The following is an 18970-nucleotide window of genomic DNA, read 5'->3' on the forward strand; positions in this document are numbered from 1 at the left end:
CATCCCATAATAGTATGATGATACTTGGGATGCCATTGCGAACATAGATGTGAACAGGTTAGCTAAAACTTTAGCGTCGCCAGCGACGGCCCCCACCGTTGCGGTCGGGGTACGTTTTGAAATCCCTCCAGGCCTGAAAGATTTTCTAGGGGAAACTGTAGGGGTGGGAATCACCAGATGCCCACGATACGATACTGAAACGATACTTGAGTCACGATACGATAGTATTGCGATACTGCGATATTTTCGATATTGCGATATATCGATATTGCGATATATTGAATATTGCGATATTTCGATATATTGCGATTTCTTACATTTTCAACTGCAAATGATGTCCCCAAAGGAAAACTTTGTCATCATCTGATTTATATAAGAACAATTTTTCAGTCTGTACATCTGACTTCAACCATTTTATTGCAGCAACATTGTCAAGTAGACATACCAACAACTTTCATAAAGTCATGTCATAGTTGCATGCACCTGACAAACTGAACTGTTTGTTACAGTCTACTTACAGTCCACCTTAACTGGATGTGTGTGTGGACTACTGTACTTATGTAGTTTTTGCAACTTCACTTCACTTACACAAAACATCTTGGAATTTGTAAATTACTGTTATGACAAAACTGTTACTGTTAAAACAAAATGAAAATATGCTACCGTTTGTTTACTGCTGGCCTTGGAACTAAAGTTTATAGTAGCCCGGTGGCCTGGCATGGCCTGCAAAAAAAAAAAAAAAAAAAAAAAAAAAATTGTTGCAATATCGATACTTGGCGTCCAAATATCGATACAATATCGTCAGGCAAAATATCGCGATACTGTGGTGTATCGATTTTTTTTCCCACCCCTAGGAAACTGGTATATATATGTGCGTGTGTGTGTGGAAAACAATATAACACAAAAAAATGGTAGGCAGATGTGCTTGGTTGGGGTGGCTTTTGGTGTTTTGCGGTAAAAGTGCCTCTCCTATTGACTTTGTCCTGCCAGTGTGGCTCTCATGGAAGAAATAGTGAGGATCACTGATCTAGAGCAAGGCATTACAATAAAACATTACTTCTGTGTTATAGGCCAATTAAATAGATATTAGAAACATGCATTTTGGCTACGACCACTAGTCGCTAGTCACTAGTGCACCCCCTGAATCAATGCAAACTTCGCCCATGTTCAAACCTTGCACTCATAACACCATAAGTTATTCATATAATTTGGGCAATTATCACGAAACGGTAACAAACTACTGATATGCATGTACATAATTATATGCTACTGTATGTACAACATTTGTAAGTGTTCGACTAACAGTTGGGCAGGATTATGAACTTTCAGAAAGAAATTACACTATCTCCCTGCAGTCAGGTCTCAGTTAGCATCAGTTGGACTAATAAACTGGTTTATGAAGGATAAATATCACGTGTTTTTCAAGTGGTATGAAGAAGCTTGCTTGAAAGTTAGCTGGGCAATTTGGCATTCCTGCTGTTTGGGGAAAATAAAGGCTGCAATTATAGAGAAAACATTAAATCATAAATAAAAGAGTTGTTATTCTATGTGACACAAATCTAATTATACAATTATTATACATTGTTACATTGGCATCATTGCATAACTGGATGACCATTGACCAATCTAAATATATTGTAATGTCCCATCAGAAGTCTAAGCCACTCAAAAGAGACAGATATATTCACTTTATTCACCACGCCCACTTTTTCTCTCTTCTGCGTTACATGCAATTGTATTTGTTCTTCCAGTTCAGCGCTAGTTGGTGGCCAATTTCAAAACAAAACATCACTATAATAATGAATGAAGTTTGGCAACAATCAGAATAAAGCTACACTGCGGCCAACTTCAGTTACATGTTCATAGCGTTACTGCTGCGAGGAGTCGATGGCTGTACCCGGTCGGCATTTAACGTTAGTTACAAAAGCACGTCGACAGTGTTTTCTCACTGCCAGTAGCCTACAGTAGGGTTTGACAGATAGCTAGTGCGACCGGTCAGCACAGCTAGCGCTCCCAGTCCTCGCTGCTCGTTAAAAGATTTCCAAATAGGCTTGATAAACTGGTCACATATATGTTACGTTCTCACCCGAAAGATATTAAAACTTTAAAACAGTTTTTTGTTGTTGCTTGAAAACAGCTTTTTGGCAAGTCTAAAAATGACTACGGTAGGCGTAATCTACTTCCGTGTCTAAAACCGGAAAGACGATTACATAATGACGTCATGCAGAAGCGTCCTTGTATGGGCAAAGAATAAGGTGAATAGAGTGCAATCAATTGACCTGTCTCTAGGGGGGGAGGAAGCTGACTGACAACCCTCAAAATGCTCGAGTGACATGACTGATGACATCTCTCACTGATGACATCACAATGCTCAAGTGAAGGAAGGCTGACTGACTCAGAACCCTGAGGACAAATTATGTCATCAGTGGTCGGCAGCTGCCTGGCAATATTTTTGCCAGGGAGCCAGATGACGGATGATGTCATCGGTGATGTCACTCGAAATTAACATATAGACATAACAAGAATAGCAATAAGACAATAAAAACAAACAAGATAAGATATTGTCATGGGGATGCCCACATGACCTATAGCCTATGCCAATTATTAATAACTTTTCATTTGTTTATTCTAGATTTCCTCTTAACACCACTGATATGTTTAATTGTCTTCTCTGCTGCACCTGGTAGTCCTCATTGGAGCCCGGTGTGTTGAGTAGAAAGGGGTCAAATGGATTGCACTCGAAATATCTCTGTATCTCTTTTGAGTGGCTTAGACTTCTGATGGGACATTACAATATATTAATATAACCAATAGAATGGCTATCCAGTTATGCAGTAATGCCAATGTAACAAATTGTGTAGAATTAAACCCTTCATAAGGACAAAATACATCAGGCCAGAGCTGGCTGGCAGCCAGCTGCCTGGCAAAAGTTATTTTTGCCAGGCAGCCAGATGACATAGGAATATGCGCTTGTTTCCCCTACCTGAATGTGAGCAACTGCAGAATTACTCAATTTCCCTTCTGGGATCCAGAAAGTATTTCTGAACCTGATTCAGGGAGATCCTATCAGGTTCTTAAAACGGTCACTGCAAATACAACAGGATTCTTCAATTCGACAGAAGTTAAAATTGGCTAGGTGGTGTCTATGGTGGTGTCAGTCACGATTTGTAACGGAAGTGATGTCATCAGTGATGTCACTCGAGCAACTGTGATGTCATCAGTGATGTCACTCAAGCAACTGTGATTGCTCAACTGTGATGTCACTCAGACAGTTGTGATGTCACTTGAGCAACTGTGCTATAGTATGACCCATGGGGCCTAGGTGGGTGGGTGGGCGGTGTCTGTCTGTCAGTCATATTTCGGGGGCCCGCGGAGTGGGCGAATTCCATAACTGCTGCCATGGTGCATCATCTCCAGAGTCTCCAAACTAGGAATCAGGCACGCGAGATTCCTAGTAATACTACAGTATAAGCACTTTTTCCATTGTGACATTATCAGTGATGTCATAAATCCCCCTACTGTAACAGCATCAGTGATGTCATAAATCCCTTTCTCCTTATTGTGACATCACCAGTGATATATCATAAATCCCTCTCGCGGTAAACTACCAGGAAATTAAAACAAATGGAGACTGCTGTGTTTATCCTGTCACTGGTCAACTGCTGTGCGTTGATTTTTCTGTTGGTGTACTTCGTAATCACCCTGACTGATCTAGAAAGTGACTACATAAACACAAGAGCGTGCTGCTCCATGCTGAACAAATGGGTAATTCCAGAACTGGTTGGCCAATGCCTGCCTACTGTGCTGATGTTGGTCTCAATGCACTGGTTCATCTTCCTCCTCAACCTGCCTGTAGCAGCCTGGGATATTTACAGGTATGTGAAGGTACCGATGGGTAACGTGGGGGTGTATGACCCCACTGAGATCTACAACCGGGGCCAGTTACATTTCCATATCAAGGAAGTCATATTTAAACTGGGCTTCCATCTGCTCTGCTTCTTCATTTATTTGTTCAGCCTGATCTTTCTTGCGTTTAGCCCGTAACGGAATTATTTGACAATTCGGTTGTGATTGTACAGTATGAAGCTGGCGACTTTGCATCGGTGTGAACAGATTGAAAGCTGGTTGCATCTCTTCAGTGTTGAGTAACAGGCCCAGGATGAAGTGACTGAGGGGGGCAGTTAAAAATGGTGAGGGGGCAATTTGAAAATGGCCATGTCGGTTTTTCCCTCGCCAAAAAATTAGCCTAACTTTGGAGTGTTATTGCACCCCTCTTCTCGACGAGCTAGCATGACATGGCTGGTACCAATGGATTCCTTAGGTCTTCTAGATCTCTTAGATCTCCACTCTAGCATTACAACGGAGACCGCCACAGCCTTTGAAATATAGCAATGTTGCGCCGCGAGAAGTAGAAGAGTTGTTCAACTGGGGGGCCAAAAAAGTTTGGGAACCCCTGTACTATAGACCCTCTTGCTCGGCTGCGTCTAGCTTCGGAACTTCTCTCCTTCACCAGTTACCGTCACACTCGCGTCTCACTTGCTGCCTACAGGCTGCCCTTTATTCCACTGCACCTCCGATGGACCCACTTCTGTTCTGACACACACGGCCATGTCTGCGCTATCACGCCCATGCCGGCACCACCAGCCATGATCTTTGGCTCCTCAACGTTCAACATCATGCCTTTCGATTCCAGGCATGCAGTGGGGCAAAGGTTGGCACTCAAGAACCTTCAAACAAATCGACCCAGAGTGCTTGTCCATCATTGGCGGTCCTCGAGCCGATCTCGATGAAGTCTGCAGCTCAGCAGCTGCCTTTCCTGATTGCCTGCTTTGGCAAAACATGCTGACTGCACAAATCAATGACAGAGTGCCGCCTCAAAATGTGGAAGAAGAAAACAGGAGCTGGCACATCTATCAAGCCGTGTAGCCTACACCTCCAACTGAAGCACATCGATCAAGCCGTGTAGCCTACACCTCCAACTGAAGCACATCTATCAAGCAGTGTAGCCTACACCTCCAACTGAAGCACATCTATCAAGCTGTGTAGCCTACACCTCCAACTGAAGCACATCGATCAAGCTGTGTAGCCTACACCTCCAACTGAAGCACATCTATCAAGCTGTGTAGCCTACACCTCCAACTGAAGCACATCGATCAAGCTGTAGTGTAGCCGGAAGTCCCACACCATCACATCAGGGACAAAACTGGCTCCTCATGAGATCATAGAAATGGTACGGTCTGGATGCAAAAAGTCTGTTTGCATTGCAAGGGTGCAAATTGCAAGTGTAGCCTTATCCGGTTGAACAGTGTTTTGTGCCTGTGAAGCTGGCCCATTGTGTCTCAACCAAGAGATCAGATCTAGAAGATGAGGATGATGATGGTGGTCAACAAACCATAGACTCATAAAGTAATGACAGAACAAGTATAGAGTTGTAGTTGTAGAACAGTAAAGTGGTGCCACTACTGTCTTCTTGATTTGTATTGTTTATATTAAATCTGAATTATGACAATCCTGTGTCTCATGTGATCTCTAATGCAATCAAAATGACTTCAATATTGACCTCGACTATGTGACCTTTAACTCAAGTCACTTTAAATACTCCATATCGTCTTAGCAAACGCGTATTGTGCATCTTATTTGCCCAAAACAAACTTGACCATTACTAATTTATGTGAAGATGACCTCTAACCTCTTCATTCACCTCAGAAATAGACTCGGCACCCCAGAAAATGTATAATATGATCGCAAAAATCGACCCGTTGATGAGATATGCTGCTCTTTGTTTTTAGTAGACGCGGGTGCAGCCATCTTGAAAATATACGAAGAAAAAAGATGGCTACCACCCAAATTTAACGTTATCATCCAGAAATGTTGACTATACATACTACACTAAGGATGCCAAAAATGTGAAAAGCTCAATAACTTGTTTGAAGGGCTTTACCTGGATTTACCCAACTTGCCTTTGTGGTACGCGTTCTACCAGGTGAGCCCCATCATGACTGCCATTTTTAACACATTTCTTATCATCAACAAATCATGAAAATAACAAAATCAACAATGCTTTTGCTCTACTCCCATTTCCCCCACATTCCCTTTAAATGACGAAAAATGGCAGAGTAAAAAAAAACACTAGCCTTATCCTTTAAGATGACTTGACTCCCAACTTATCATCGTATGTATAACTTTGATGCCAGCAGTCAATATGGGAGAGTGGATGTTTTCACATTTTGGAAAATAAGTTTAAAAAATAAGATATAGTTTACATGAAGACAAAGCAGCCCAGTTTTCTCTGCCTGTCTCAATTCAGCCAAACATACAATCCCACCTCCAACCCAAAACCCTTGTAGCCTTATACAATAAAAAACACAAGAAATGACTTCATTCATTCATTCATCCACTCAGAATGGATGATACTGTACATATCACTGACTAACAGGTAGAAGCTAATTTTACATGACAAAAGTAGGGCTGTGACGGTATTGACATTTTCTTACAGTGGTGAAAAAGTCCCCCCCCCACACACACACACACACACGAGTTCTGAGTGTAACGTTACTGGATGAAACAACCTGTCTAAACACTTACTGAAAGTGCCTCACATACAGGCGGAGAAACGCAGTTTCCGACTGCCTGACTCATCAGGTAATGTTAGTATGCAGCCACACAGAGTTAACTCAGTTAAACAAACAATAATGATTCAAAGAAACCATTATTTAGTCAGCTGATTGTTTGCCTATGTTCATAAATTCAATCTGAAATGGTCACAGCATCATCTGAGCTGTTGTCCAGAAAGTGAGTTTGAGTTTCAGAGCGCTCAGAGCAGAGGATAGATTTGGGGGTTGCAGTCTGTCTTGCCCTGTTTCCCCCCCCCTTTCTCCAACATTAACTGAATAGAAGGAGCTTCTAATTATTTATTGTATACAATATATAGGCTACTACTGTAAGACAGGCTATAGGAAATATGAAATGCGTGGTAGGCCTATGTAAACGCACATTGCAATAATTGATTCAGTATTCAGATGAACAATCCTGTAAATGCTTTTAATAGTTTGTTGTTACCATTTATAATCCAATGTGCACATCCATTTTCCCTCTTTGCTACTCTAGTGCTTTTGGCATTGTTCCTGTAATATTTAATAAAGTATCCAACAAAAAATGTGGTGACGACTAGGGTGGACACGGTGTGGACATTTTCCCACTGGGTAATAAACACGTGACAACACTGGTGTTACCGGTGACACCGTAAAAAAAAAAAGAATAAAAAAAGCATAGGATTGTTAGTTCCTACTAGTGCATGTTGTTCCGGGGGACAAGAACAGTGAGACACCAGTCGGATATCCTTATCATGATCACAGCAGCTACACTACAGCGAACGTTACGTTATATGAGAATAAAAGTTTTAAAGTTAGCAAGAGTCTATGCTTTAACCGTAGGGTCATAGAGACAAGACGGGGCAGAATGAAGCAAACTCCTCCGCTGTCCTCACAGTCCAGACGTACTAACGTTAGCTTGGACGCTCAGTCACAGCACTGCTGCCTCACAACTCATGGCTGCATCCGACTCGGGACAACTTTTCAGACGCCCGTGGAGACAATCTTTCTCAAAAGAAACTAACGTTAGCGACACACCTGGAGACTTTTTCTGACATGGGATTTAACATTACCAGCAAGCAGCAGTAAGCAGGCAATAACTGAAGGCTGGGTAAGTCCTCCCTCCCGCTAGCAATGACGATAAGTTAGCATCGACTTTTCGCTGTGGTAAAAAACAAAAAAGCACATTTCCAGAGATGGCCCGCAGTGACAACAGAATGCACACGCAGGCTTAGCTAAGGTCTTACCTACATGTGTATGAGGAGGGCATAATGTGTGTTCATAAGATGCATAGCGTTAACAAACGTTAGTTGCTGGTCTAACCCGAACAGTGGAGCCACACTGCAGAGTTTTCCTTTCATTTCTTCCTCCATAAAAACAAACGGTGTAACCGGTCGGCATGTTATGTAATCGGTGTATCCCCCCACTACCGTGTAACACCGGTAACAACGACTACCGCGGCGAGCCTAGTGACGACGGTAATGAGCTCAACCCCGCGGTAGAGTCACATGACCGCGGTATTGCGGTGATCACAGCCCTAGATAAAAGCAAAGAATATAGATGTGTATATGTCTAGATACAAGCGAGCTATGCTATAGATTATCTGCAGATATGCGAGAGGATGTGTAGAGATTAGGCGATGTGATCCCCTGCTTGACTGTTTGGCACAATGGAGCCAAAGGTTTCAAACAACGAGTGCTGAGTTGATCTGGACAGTGACATGCATCGCCGCTAATCACGTTCCAGCTGAGACAGTGCAGTGGATAAACTGCACCAAAAGAAATGAATTTAAAAAAGTACGAAAAAAAAACCTCCACTGTCATTATTCACCTCAGCTCAGCGGCGAATGAAGTTTCACGGTGAAGCCCGGCTCTGAACGGGATTAATGAGAGCCAATCAGAAATACTGTGTTGTCCAGCGGAAAGTGCCAGGCAGCCAATCAGGAGTCCCATTATTCCTCGGGCTGTGCTTGACTGCTCCGCCTCAGCCGGGGTGGGGTCGGCCAATCCCCATCGACGCTGCGTACAGATGTCCTTTGGGTGATCCGCTTTTGGCTTCGTTCGCACTAGTGCAAAGAAACTGTCATTCTGAGCAGAGGTTTTATGGATGGCTCAGTCCTGATGGGTCTTCTCTTGGACAACTTTGTATTCATACTAAGAGAAAGTACACAAGAGGGGGGAAATAAAGTCACAGACACATGACAGTAGAATTAACTTTCACAGTTTGAGTTTGGTAGGAGTAAGAACGGAGTTCCCAACCTTTTTTGGCTTGTGACCCCCACTCTGACTCCAGGCATTCAAAATGTTTGGGTAAAATGTATTTGTTAATAGTTGTAATACTATTTGTGCAGAGTTTGGGCTTTGCAGGTGCTTACCAAGGCTAGCTGCCGTCCGATGTTTCCCATAGTTATCACACCCGCAAAGAAGATGCAAGGTAACCAGGAGCGAATATAAAGGAAATCTGGAGAAGTATACCTGTGCAGAAAAGAAGCACAACATTATAGCAACGCCTACATTAATTTGGCAATTTAATTCAATTTAATCTTTAGCTACTTAACAGAAGTGTTCACGTGGTGTCTTGCACATTTCGAGTTGAATGTAACACATTTGAATTCTTTTTAATGCCATTTTGATTTGAATTAATACAAGATCAACTTTGCAGATGACAAAAAGGGGAAAATATATAGAGGTATCAGAAGTGAACACAAGTCTAATCTATGTGAAACAATTGTGTATTTTTTCACTGTTTTTATCTGTTGTGTAACTGTGTGTGTGTGTGTGTGTGTGTGTGTGTGTGTGTGTGTGTGTGTGTGTGTGTGTGTGTACGTGTGTGTGTGCACGTGTGTGTGTGTGTGTGTATGTGTGCGCGTGCTCACTGAAAGACTCCATTGTAGACCAGGAGCTGGGTTGCCAGCGTGGCCAGCAGAGCGATGCAGACTCCCAGGCCGAAGCCGCTACGGGAGCGGTCGAACGTCCACCAGAGGCCGACGGAGAGCGCCGCCAGCGTCAGAGACAGCTGCACGTTGTTGGCAAAGTCCACTTTCTGACAGCAGCAGGGTCAAGGGCCTGGCAGGCAGCCACAGACACACACACAGCTTTACAGCTGGATTTACACAGCGGCCGCTAGACCAGACACAAACTGCAGCCGTGTGGGCCGTTCAGCTACTTAGCCCTCGTAGGGTTAAATATGAGAGTACACCAAGTGTTGAATCTTGAACCTGATTTGAAATGATGATTCAAAACTGCCCTGTCAACATTCATAGTCTACATTATACATTGTCAAACCGCTTGATGAACAACTCAGGATAAACCACTGACTAAAATATTGCCATGTGGCTTGGTGAAAACTTGCATCGCCAAAGAGTAATTTTCTGAGACATTTAGGAAAATTGGTTGTTTTTCCCACCGACATCCAAGTAGTTTAACCATTTACAATATCCAATGCCTCAGGCTCACAGAACATGGCTTTATATGTCTGCAATTCCAGTATAAAACACACACACACAAAAAGCTGTAGATAACAAGATTTTTGCAATTCACCAACGACATAATGGCAATAAAACAATAAATCATTCTGCACTTTCTAACCCTTGATTTGTTGGTGACTGTCAGTGAACTGATCCAGTGGTAACAACAACAACAACAACAACAAAGCTTTAAGGATACAGCGCTGGCGTGGTTGATGCCCACGAACACGGCCACGCAGCGCATCACGCTGGACCACTCCCGCTTGAACTTGTGCGGCTCGCCCAGCCGGCTGTCGATGCACGGGTACAGCAGGCCGATCATGGCTGAGAACGGGACAAAAGAAGAGACAACAACACGCCGGGTTTTATTGCCGCAGTGACACAGTGCCGACATGCTTTGACCTGTATTGTTGTGAAGAGAAAAGGCCTTCGCCCGGCCTCCATGCAATTCTGAGTGATGACACATTCCCTACTGTAGGTCTGAAAATGCTTTTGAAAACAGCTTCCTTATGTGTGCTTAGCCGAGCGGTCGGGACATATGACCTACCAAAACCATGCGGCAAAATGCCAGTAAAATCTTTCGCTTTTTCAGACAATAACATTTGAATTCCTCAGTAACAGTTTTGGTCTTTGGCTATTCTCAAACGTTGTCCCTGCTGGCTCCCTCCGACTGTGAGCCAATCCAATCAAAGCAAAACAATGGTTCTGCATCAAACATTCTCTCCTGATTGGGTGCCTGTTCTTGCTGCTCTACACAAAGCGGAAACATCTCATCTTCCTGGATGGATTATTTGAAGATTCTCATGTAGCAGGTTACTTGATGATGAATTACCAACTTGATCCACTGTGTGAGTGAGTTAAAACTCTACATCTGCTCTTGTCTCTTTATTGAATATTTGACAGTGACAGTACCTGATTCTATACATGAAAAAAGTTTGGGTGCTATTTCTATGGGGGGGGGGGGGGGGGAGACACATTAATTATTGGTAAAGCTCGTTTCTGGCAGATAAATTAATTTGTTAACTTCCGACACCGACAGTTGGTATTTGACAAAATAACAAACTTTGCTGATTTACATCGCAGCTCAAGCCCGATCACCTTCGACTTAACTAATGTGCCGTCAAAACTAATTAATTTTGCACTGTCAACAAAATGCGATAGCCCTCCCGCGGGGGAGGAAAGCCTAGCATGTGTGCTAGCAACAAGTGGTGATGACAGGCTGGTGCAGGAAGAGGGGCGGAGTCTCAGGAGGCAGAGAGCCTGGGGCTTCTGGGCTGAGAGGAGCCGCTCGGGACCAGCCCGCCCGCGCCGCCACCCCCTCCCCACCCCCTCCCCCCGCTTTACATCCGCTGTCTGCACGCAGGGGAGCACATTTCAATAACGCTGGCTAGTCAAGCCCGCTGGGCACTGTGTGCATTCAGATGGAGGGGTGTGTGTGTCTGTGTTTATCCCCATGCAATTGTCCACATAGTGCTTCTTCAAAATGGCAGGAGCTGTGGTTGCGCAATTATGTATATTATTATTTAACTATATATGGCAATTTTAGTTTTTGCATTTAATATTCATACAACTCACAATGCACAATGTCTTATTTCCCTTAGAACAGTTGAAAATAATCAAGGTGTTGCTGTGGCAAAATAATAAAGATTATATTTTGTGGTTACACTTGTTATTTAGAATGAGATTTTTGAGATCCAGTCATGAAAGAGCAAATCTGGGAGTGTCCACGGCGCACACTAAACATCTGTCAAATTTCATCCCAAAATGAGGGAAAAAGTGACACCTGCTCTTACAAAATGACTGATTGCACAAAATTACAATGTCGTCCATCTATTTATGTCAGTCATTTGCGGATTGTGGCTGAATTGCGTTCAGGCTATGTAGAATTCCAGTAGAGGTGTAACCAGAGCCACATGTAAAGCAGATCATTAAGGGGGGGAATCAAATTTTGTATTTTTTGTTTGAATGGGGCTGGAAACATCACGGAAAGTCACGTGACTGTTGAGCTCTATATCAAATCACATCCACAGAGCTGCATGGTAAACTCTTTTTAGATTACCCCAAACTGCCGTTTTGTGCTAATATTTTTGCACAAGCGGGTTCCTTATTAACTCATTGAGTGCCAAGGACGGACATGTTCGTCATTTCAAATAGTAACGTAGAGTGCCAAGGACGGACATGTTCGTCAATTGCGTTTTTTGACGGTGGGGCGTCGATCAAAGCCTTCTGCCTCTGATGTACAAATATTATAGCTATTGGATGTGTCTAACCTATTTTACAGAACCCTTAGGTGGCGACAGTGCTCTCCACATAACAGAAAGGCAAGGAAAAAACAAAGAAGAAGTCGTTATGGAAACGGAAATCGCATCGCATCCGTATGCATCGATATGCTGAAGCACGTTACTGCAGCTGTGCCTGCAGCAGCCAATCTGCTCCCACAATTGAGCCGGACAGCACATCCGCACATCCACACCGTGGAGTTGTTATTATTCTCAACTAGAAGCATCGTTGCCGGTGACAAACACACGCGGAACGCTGTAAAAAAGCAGGATGTCGATGTCCCTTCACTGTGCGCACAGCAAACTCAGCAGAGAGCCACCACAGACAGGAGGAGGAGTGTGCAGTTGAGGCGAGGCGAGGCGGGGCGGGGGGGGGGGGGGGGGCACGCAGAGCAGCGCGCAACACCCAGACAGACCCAGGCAGCAGGACAGGATTGACAAACGCAAGCCAGAATATCCGATGCCCACCAGATGACTCAGTGAATGTGCTTGAAATGCTGCATTTCACAAAAGGCGGAATAACTCAGCTTCTAATTTGAAAAGTGTCTTTTTGCTCAAAACAGCCTATCTTCTCCGGCTCATAACTAAAGAACGGAAAATGGGATCAATAAACTTTTTTTTGCAGATGATAGAATAGAGTCTCATCGTTCTTTGTGCGTGTTCAGTGTTTACATAGTAATATCACACAATATTCTGTGGGCCTCGAGAAATCACTGAAAACGCTCTGAAACTCTGGCACTGGGAGCATCCGTTCTCCAAAAGTGGCTGGCACTCAATGAGTTAAGCAGAAAGCAACATAATAAATATAAATATAAAATAAACAAGCTGCATCTGAAGAGTTTAATTCTAAAATGGATCTCCCACATTTAAGAAACTGACACCTATAATCACAGAATGACAACGGTTATGAATGGAAGATGTGTCATTTGGTGACAGTTGGAGTTGCTTATGGAATAGCGCTGCTGTGTGGATACAGAATCATCTGTGCTTTGTGAGATATTGACTGGTGAATTTCAGGAGGCATTTTCCACAAAATTGGACTTTGGCTGTGTTTTGGATAAAGCCTTCATATGGTCTGGAACGGGAGCGAGACGCACCTCAGTCAAGTCAAAGAGCTGAGGACAGCACAGTACCACCAATAAGAGACGGTAAGGTAAAAGGTAAAGTCCCAACGATTGTCACACACCCGAGTGTGCGAAATTTGTTCTCCGCATTTGACCCATCCCCTGGGGGAGCGGTGAGCAGCAGCAGTGCCGCGCTCGGGAATCATTTGCTGATCATCTAACCCCCCAATTCCAACCCTTTGATGCCGAGTGCCAAGCAGGGAGGCAATAGGTCCCATTTTTATAGTCTTTGGTATGACTCGGCCGGGGATCGAACTCGCAACCTCCCAGTCTCAGTGCGGACACTCAAACCACAAGGCCACTGAGCTGGTCACGGGGCATCCGTTATGGACACACACTGTCCTATTCACTCTCACCACTTTTTCCACATCTTTCAAAATGTGTGTACCAGGCAGAGAGAGACTGGTTGGCTATTCAAATCAAGCTGTAATGTAGCAATGTGATTTGATTGTGTATGCTGTGTGTATACACTATACAGCAGTGGTTGGAAACCCTCAGGACCCAGAACACCTGCTGGTTTTCATTCTAGCCATCTAACCAGAGACTGATTCACACACCTGGTGATGCAGAGTGATTTTAACTGCCTGGTAGGATACGAGGAATCAGCATGACGTCACGACGACAACAAACACCTGACTTGCGGGTCTCTGTGCGGGGTGTTACACGCACTGTCACTGTCATGTCATACGACTGTCATGGTGGAGGCTTCCGCTCCTCACTCTGCGCGTACCGTTTCCACCCGGAATTATTTTGAAGCTGTTTGTTTACCAAAATGCTGATTGGCTGATCCCTCGTATAGAAAACTAGCAGCACTGTGTGTCTCGAGGATCAGGATTGAGAAAGACTGGCCGACATCGACTCAGTATTTTGAAAAGAGCCAATACATTTTTTCAAACAGCCTTCAATCAATGTACCCAAAATGGGTGTTGTTTCTGGTCAGACACATCACGGTTAATACAAATATAGATTTGAACTTGTCGGGATGAAGCGTGTACGAGTACTTACATTTGGGTACTTGCCGATACAGAGTACTGATATATGAGTACTTACTTAGTGGTCAACAGATTTTATTTTGTAATGCCTTTAAGCATACGTTTAATTAAATTAACTTTTCAAAGTGAAAAATATAGTCCTTTTCTTTAGATTTTACAAGATTAACATTTTCAAGATTAAATTTTAACACATCATTTTTACTGAAAGGAGCTTGAACGGCCGCACCATCAATACAATACACTCTAACGGTGGGTGGGGAAATAGGACATTGTAATCAGTGAATTGATGTTACTGAAAGACAGTATGGATTATAAGGGACATGTATTGCAAATATTTGGTAAGCATTTGCTTGTTCCACAACAACGTTATTTTTTGCTAGAAGAGCTAAGTTAACGTGTAAGTTGGACAGAAACTTTTGTTAGCAGTTGGGCTAACAAAGTTTCAGGTAATTAACGTAAATGTTACCACTTGTGTTTTAGCTGCAGTGTAAAACGAAGTGTCGAGATGGATCTGGCTAAGCGAGACTAGGCTAACTGCAAGCTAGCGCAGTGAGTGAATGGGCGAGCAAGGTGGTGAGCGAGGGGCGGTGTGGCCGCAGCTGATTACTGACCTCCGATAGCTTTTTATTTCTCCTCACAAAGCGATCCAGGCAGGCAGAGCTTTTTCCATAGAAAACACACTGCTGCTATGTGTGAACAGCGAAGCTTCTCTGCAATGCAGTACCAGCTGTGAGCCTGCTGCCGCTTTCAGGTTAACGTCACGTTGTCGTGAACTGGTTTAAGGCGCGGTCGTGTCAGTATCGGACGAGTAGCAGTACACTAAATGAGCACAGCATCGGTGCAACACTAATATACTTGGATCATTGGCTTAAAGCTCTAAGAATCCTTGTCCTGTACAAATCAAACAGCTCCGATAAAATGGGAAGATAGCACTCCATCCATGAAGAGACACACTTCAAGAGACATGTTTCAGCAACTGAGAGCCTTCATAAAAGCAATCCTTGTCCTGTAATCAGAAATGTCAAGTGGTTACGCTGTATGAAAAGACTCTGGAGCCCCTCCTGACCGAGGATTAAATCCCACCAGGACCTTCTCTCCTGCATCTCCTCCACGCTGCATCCCTCTCACTTCCTACCGTCTCAGTGATAAAATAACTAGAAAAAAAAAGACAGGACCGCGGACTGCTAGTGCAAGCTATCTTTAGGCTGTGTCCATCTTACCTGAGGCTGTGCCGCAGCAGGGGGGCACCCACCAGGCTGAGGAGAAGATACTGCTGATGACATCAGGAGGGAAGAGGGTGACGTTTCTCTGCACCTGAAGCAGGTTCAGCACCAAGGCCAGGAACACACCCACTGAGAACAGCATGGCCCCACGGATCACCAGGTTGGTGGTCCTATAATACAGAACACCAAGAAGTCATCAGACTCAAGCTCACCTTAACACATAGAAGTTGCAGTTTGACTGACTTGACATTAGGACAACACGACCTCGCATACAGTACAACATGACAGTCTAAGACACCATATATATTCATATACATTTGTTTTACATAAAAAGAGGCACATCCCTGAATAACAACAAATGGCTCGTTAGTCGTTATCCAGCCTGGCTATTAACATCTAAATACAAAATTAACCAGAAAACCCCCCACACACACACACACACACACACACACCTCGCCATGGATCACATTTCTACCATACATTGTGTTTGGTGGTGTACTTTTTCTTATACCTGTGGGTAACTGGCCAAACAAGACACCAAATTCCCCAACAGTTGCCTCAATAGACCTGAATGCAAAGCAGCCACAAAATAGCCTATGCTGTGTTGTGAGTAAGGGGTGCGTACCAAGACATAAAAATAGGGGTGGGCGATATGACAAAAATATATCACGATTTTCTTCAGGAAGGATCCCGATCCATGATCTTATCACGATTCTTTTTCATGTTGGTTAAAGACTATTTTGCAAGTTACTGAACAGTACAACTAAGCCTGAGTGATATGAACCACAAATAATATCTCTGTATTTTTTAGGCTGAATGGCAATACATATCTTGGTATTTTGTATGAAGTGGGCTAAATGTTCAGTTAGTCAAAGCCACACATACTCTATAACAATACTGATCAAAATAAAATGCAAAGACGGGGTTTCCTTCCCCGACTATTGGCTTTCACATTACAGAATGAGATGTTTGATAAATAATCGTCAGTAATATGGATAATGACTAAGTGGGTGAAGGCAAATAATAGAACAGCTAGAACAGTGTGGTAAGTTCAGAAACAATCTGGGAACCCAGTCTCTTTCGGCACGTAAACAGACTCTGTGACAGCAGCCGTACCTTTTTTTTAGGCTTCCTGTACAGCGTGCATCTTCTGCCCGGGACTCCCACTTCCGCGCAGAGGTGCATTTTAAAAACATACATTGTGTCGCTTCTAATTTATCTATAATTTAGCCAGAGTTTAACAGCCTCAGAACCAACCTGTTGGTGATGACAGAGATGTAGGGCCCTTGGGGCGGCCGAGGCAGACTGGACCCCGGCCGCTGCTGCTGGCCGCTGGTCACTGTGCTGTCGGTCATGGCTGTCAGTGTTAGGGACATTCGTAAGCCTAGGAGAGGGAAATGTGTAACGCTGTCTGACGTCTCTATCCACCAGTGAGTTCAACGTCCACAGACATCCCAAACTGTGCTGGAAAACAAGGACAGGCAGATTGTTAGAAAAGTCTAGTGTACACTTGCCTATATAAACAAGTGTAGACTTGTATAATACTGTATTGTATAATAGTACTATATTATATAATATACTTTATTACTATACTAATATAGCCGAGTCTCGGAGGGCTTAACCATACCATGTCATGTCACCATACGTATACATACTACACATAGCGTTAACGTTGTATACACACCGACACACATATACATCCTCTAACACCTCATACATAACGCTAGCTACATAACTGAAAAGGCTGACAGCAGCCGTGTCAAAGCTAACTAGTTCAGGTATGATCGTATGCAAGATTAATTTATAGCTAGCCTAGCTATAAGTTAATCTTCCATAAGATCATACTAGCTAAGCTAGGTTATATCAAATTGTTTGCAAGTGCATGCCTGTTATTAGCTGCACTGAACATTTGCTCATTGACACTAGCCAACTAAACTTAGGTAACAAACTGCCTTTTGCTAACGTTAATATAGCAGTTCGCCTCGGGTGAGTGTGTAGACTTAAATAACCTTTTACCTCAGCTAGCCTGGCCATTACCCAAGTTAGCTCATTAGATCGCTAGCCAACCTGCTCGTAAACATTACCCAGCAGCTAATGTTAGTTGTTGGTAAAGACGTTTAGAAGAAAGAATGTAACATCTACATTAACATTAATAAAACGTTACTTCAACAGTCCGAAGATTGCTAACGTTAGACAGTAACGCTAGTAAGGTTATGTCAGTAGTCGGGTGACGTTAACATTAGCTTGATTACATAGCTTATTTTTCATGTCAGCTAACGTTATCTGTAGCCGTAGACTGTCTGAGGTGATAGATCTTACCTTATGTTGAGAGAGACATTCCGCGAATACAAATATACATTTCACATGACATTTAAACTGGCTCAGTGTGCATTCGCTGGGGAGATTAGACAACAGATGAAACGTTATTTATCCTTCTCGCTAACTTAACGCTTCCGGTGGAACTGCGTCTGTGATGCACACAGCCAATCAGCTTCTAAAGCCATGACGTAACCGCGTTACGCAAAGCTTGCGTATCACGTGATTAACAAAAACAGTCTTTTGTAGCTTGTTAAATCTTGAAGATCTATTTTTTGTTTTGTTCGCCTTCTTTTGTCGTGTGATTTTTAGTGGTGTTTATAGTCTCTGTATTGTATTGTATGTTTTTGAACAATTTTTATTATTTTTTCTGTATGCTATGCATTGCAACCATTGAAATATTTATGTTGATGATTGCAAAGATGTCACAGTAGCAAGAACACATAACACACTCCCAGGACAAGTGTGTGTGTGTGTGTGTGTGTGTGTGTGTGTGTGTGTGTGTGTGTGTGTGTGTGTGTGTGTGTGTGTGTGTGTGTGTGTGTGTGTGTGTGTGTGTGTGTGTGTGTGTGTGCACGCACAGGCACGTGCGTTTGCCTTTTACACCATTTAGTTTGTTTTTTAGAAAATGTTTTTCTTCCTTTCCAGTTTCCTCCAATACATTCAGGCGGTGTCTCATCGACACGTGGTCAATGGGTCAGTTTGGGGTAGTCTGATAACACGAGGTGACCAACGTTAAAAAGTTACATAGTAGGCTACATAAAACAAAACCTAGATGCAATTTGGCATCGACACCTGTTCATGGCGACTAATTATCCTCAACGGGGGAACGATAAAAATGTGGCACAGCCTGGTGACTCGAAGGTTACTGTGGGGGAAATCCTCCGATTTCCCCCCACGGCCACACACACACACACACACGTTACTGGAAGTAACGTGACCGACTGTATATCTATGCTTCATGATTCAGGGTGGGGAAA

General features: G+C 43.4%; 1 protein-coding gene and 1 pseudogene across 2 annotated transcripts; one reads left to right on the plus strand and one right to left on the minus strand.

Moving 5' to 3' along the window:
• Positions 1–3624: 3624 nt before the first annotated feature.
• LOC310778407 (protein cornichon homolog 4 pseudogene) lies at positions 3625–4425 on the plus strand (annotated as a pseudogene). The gene has a single exon. The product of its transcript is annotated as a protein cornichon homolog 4 pseudogene (transcript).
• A 2643-nt stretch (positions 4426–7068) lies between these two features.
• Positions 7069–18123, minus strand: insig2 (insulin induced gene 2). Its single transcript, XM_083638904.1, has 7 exons — positions 17994–18123; positions 16932–17138; positions 15672–15844; positions 10256–10380; positions 9466–9632; positions 8965–9064; positions 7069–8743 (listed from the first exon to the last, which is right to left on the minus strand). The coding sequence occupies exons 2-7, from the start codon at positions 17048–17050 to the stop codon at positions 8702–8704; spliced, it is 726 nt and encodes a 241-aa protein (XP_083495030.1). The 5' UTR covers positions 17051–17138; positions 17994–18123; the 3' UTR covers positions 7069–8701.
• Positions 18124–18970: the final 847 nt, after the last annotated feature.

Source organism: Poromitra crassiceps, assembly GCF_964638095.1.
Source record: "Poromitra crassiceps genome assembly, chromosome: 6".
Taxonomy (NCBI): Eukaryota; Metazoa; Chordata; class Actinopteri; order Beryciformes; family Melamphaidae; genus Poromitra; species Poromitra crassiceps.

Bases quoted from the DNA above. Each gene is read 5' to 3' on its own strand.
- insig2 (XM_083638904.1), bottom strand. From the start codon at position 17,050: ATGTCCCTAACACTGACAGCCATGACCGACAGCACAGTGACCAGCGGC. The intron at 9,633-10,255 runs GTATCCTTAAAG...TGCTGCTGTCAG, and splicing joins GCATCAACCACGCCAGCGCT to AAAGTGGACTTTGCCAACAA. The intron at 9,065-9,465 runs GTGAGCACGCGC...TTTTCTGCACAG, and splicing joins GTCTACAATGGAGTCTTTCA to GTATACTTCTCCAGATTTCC.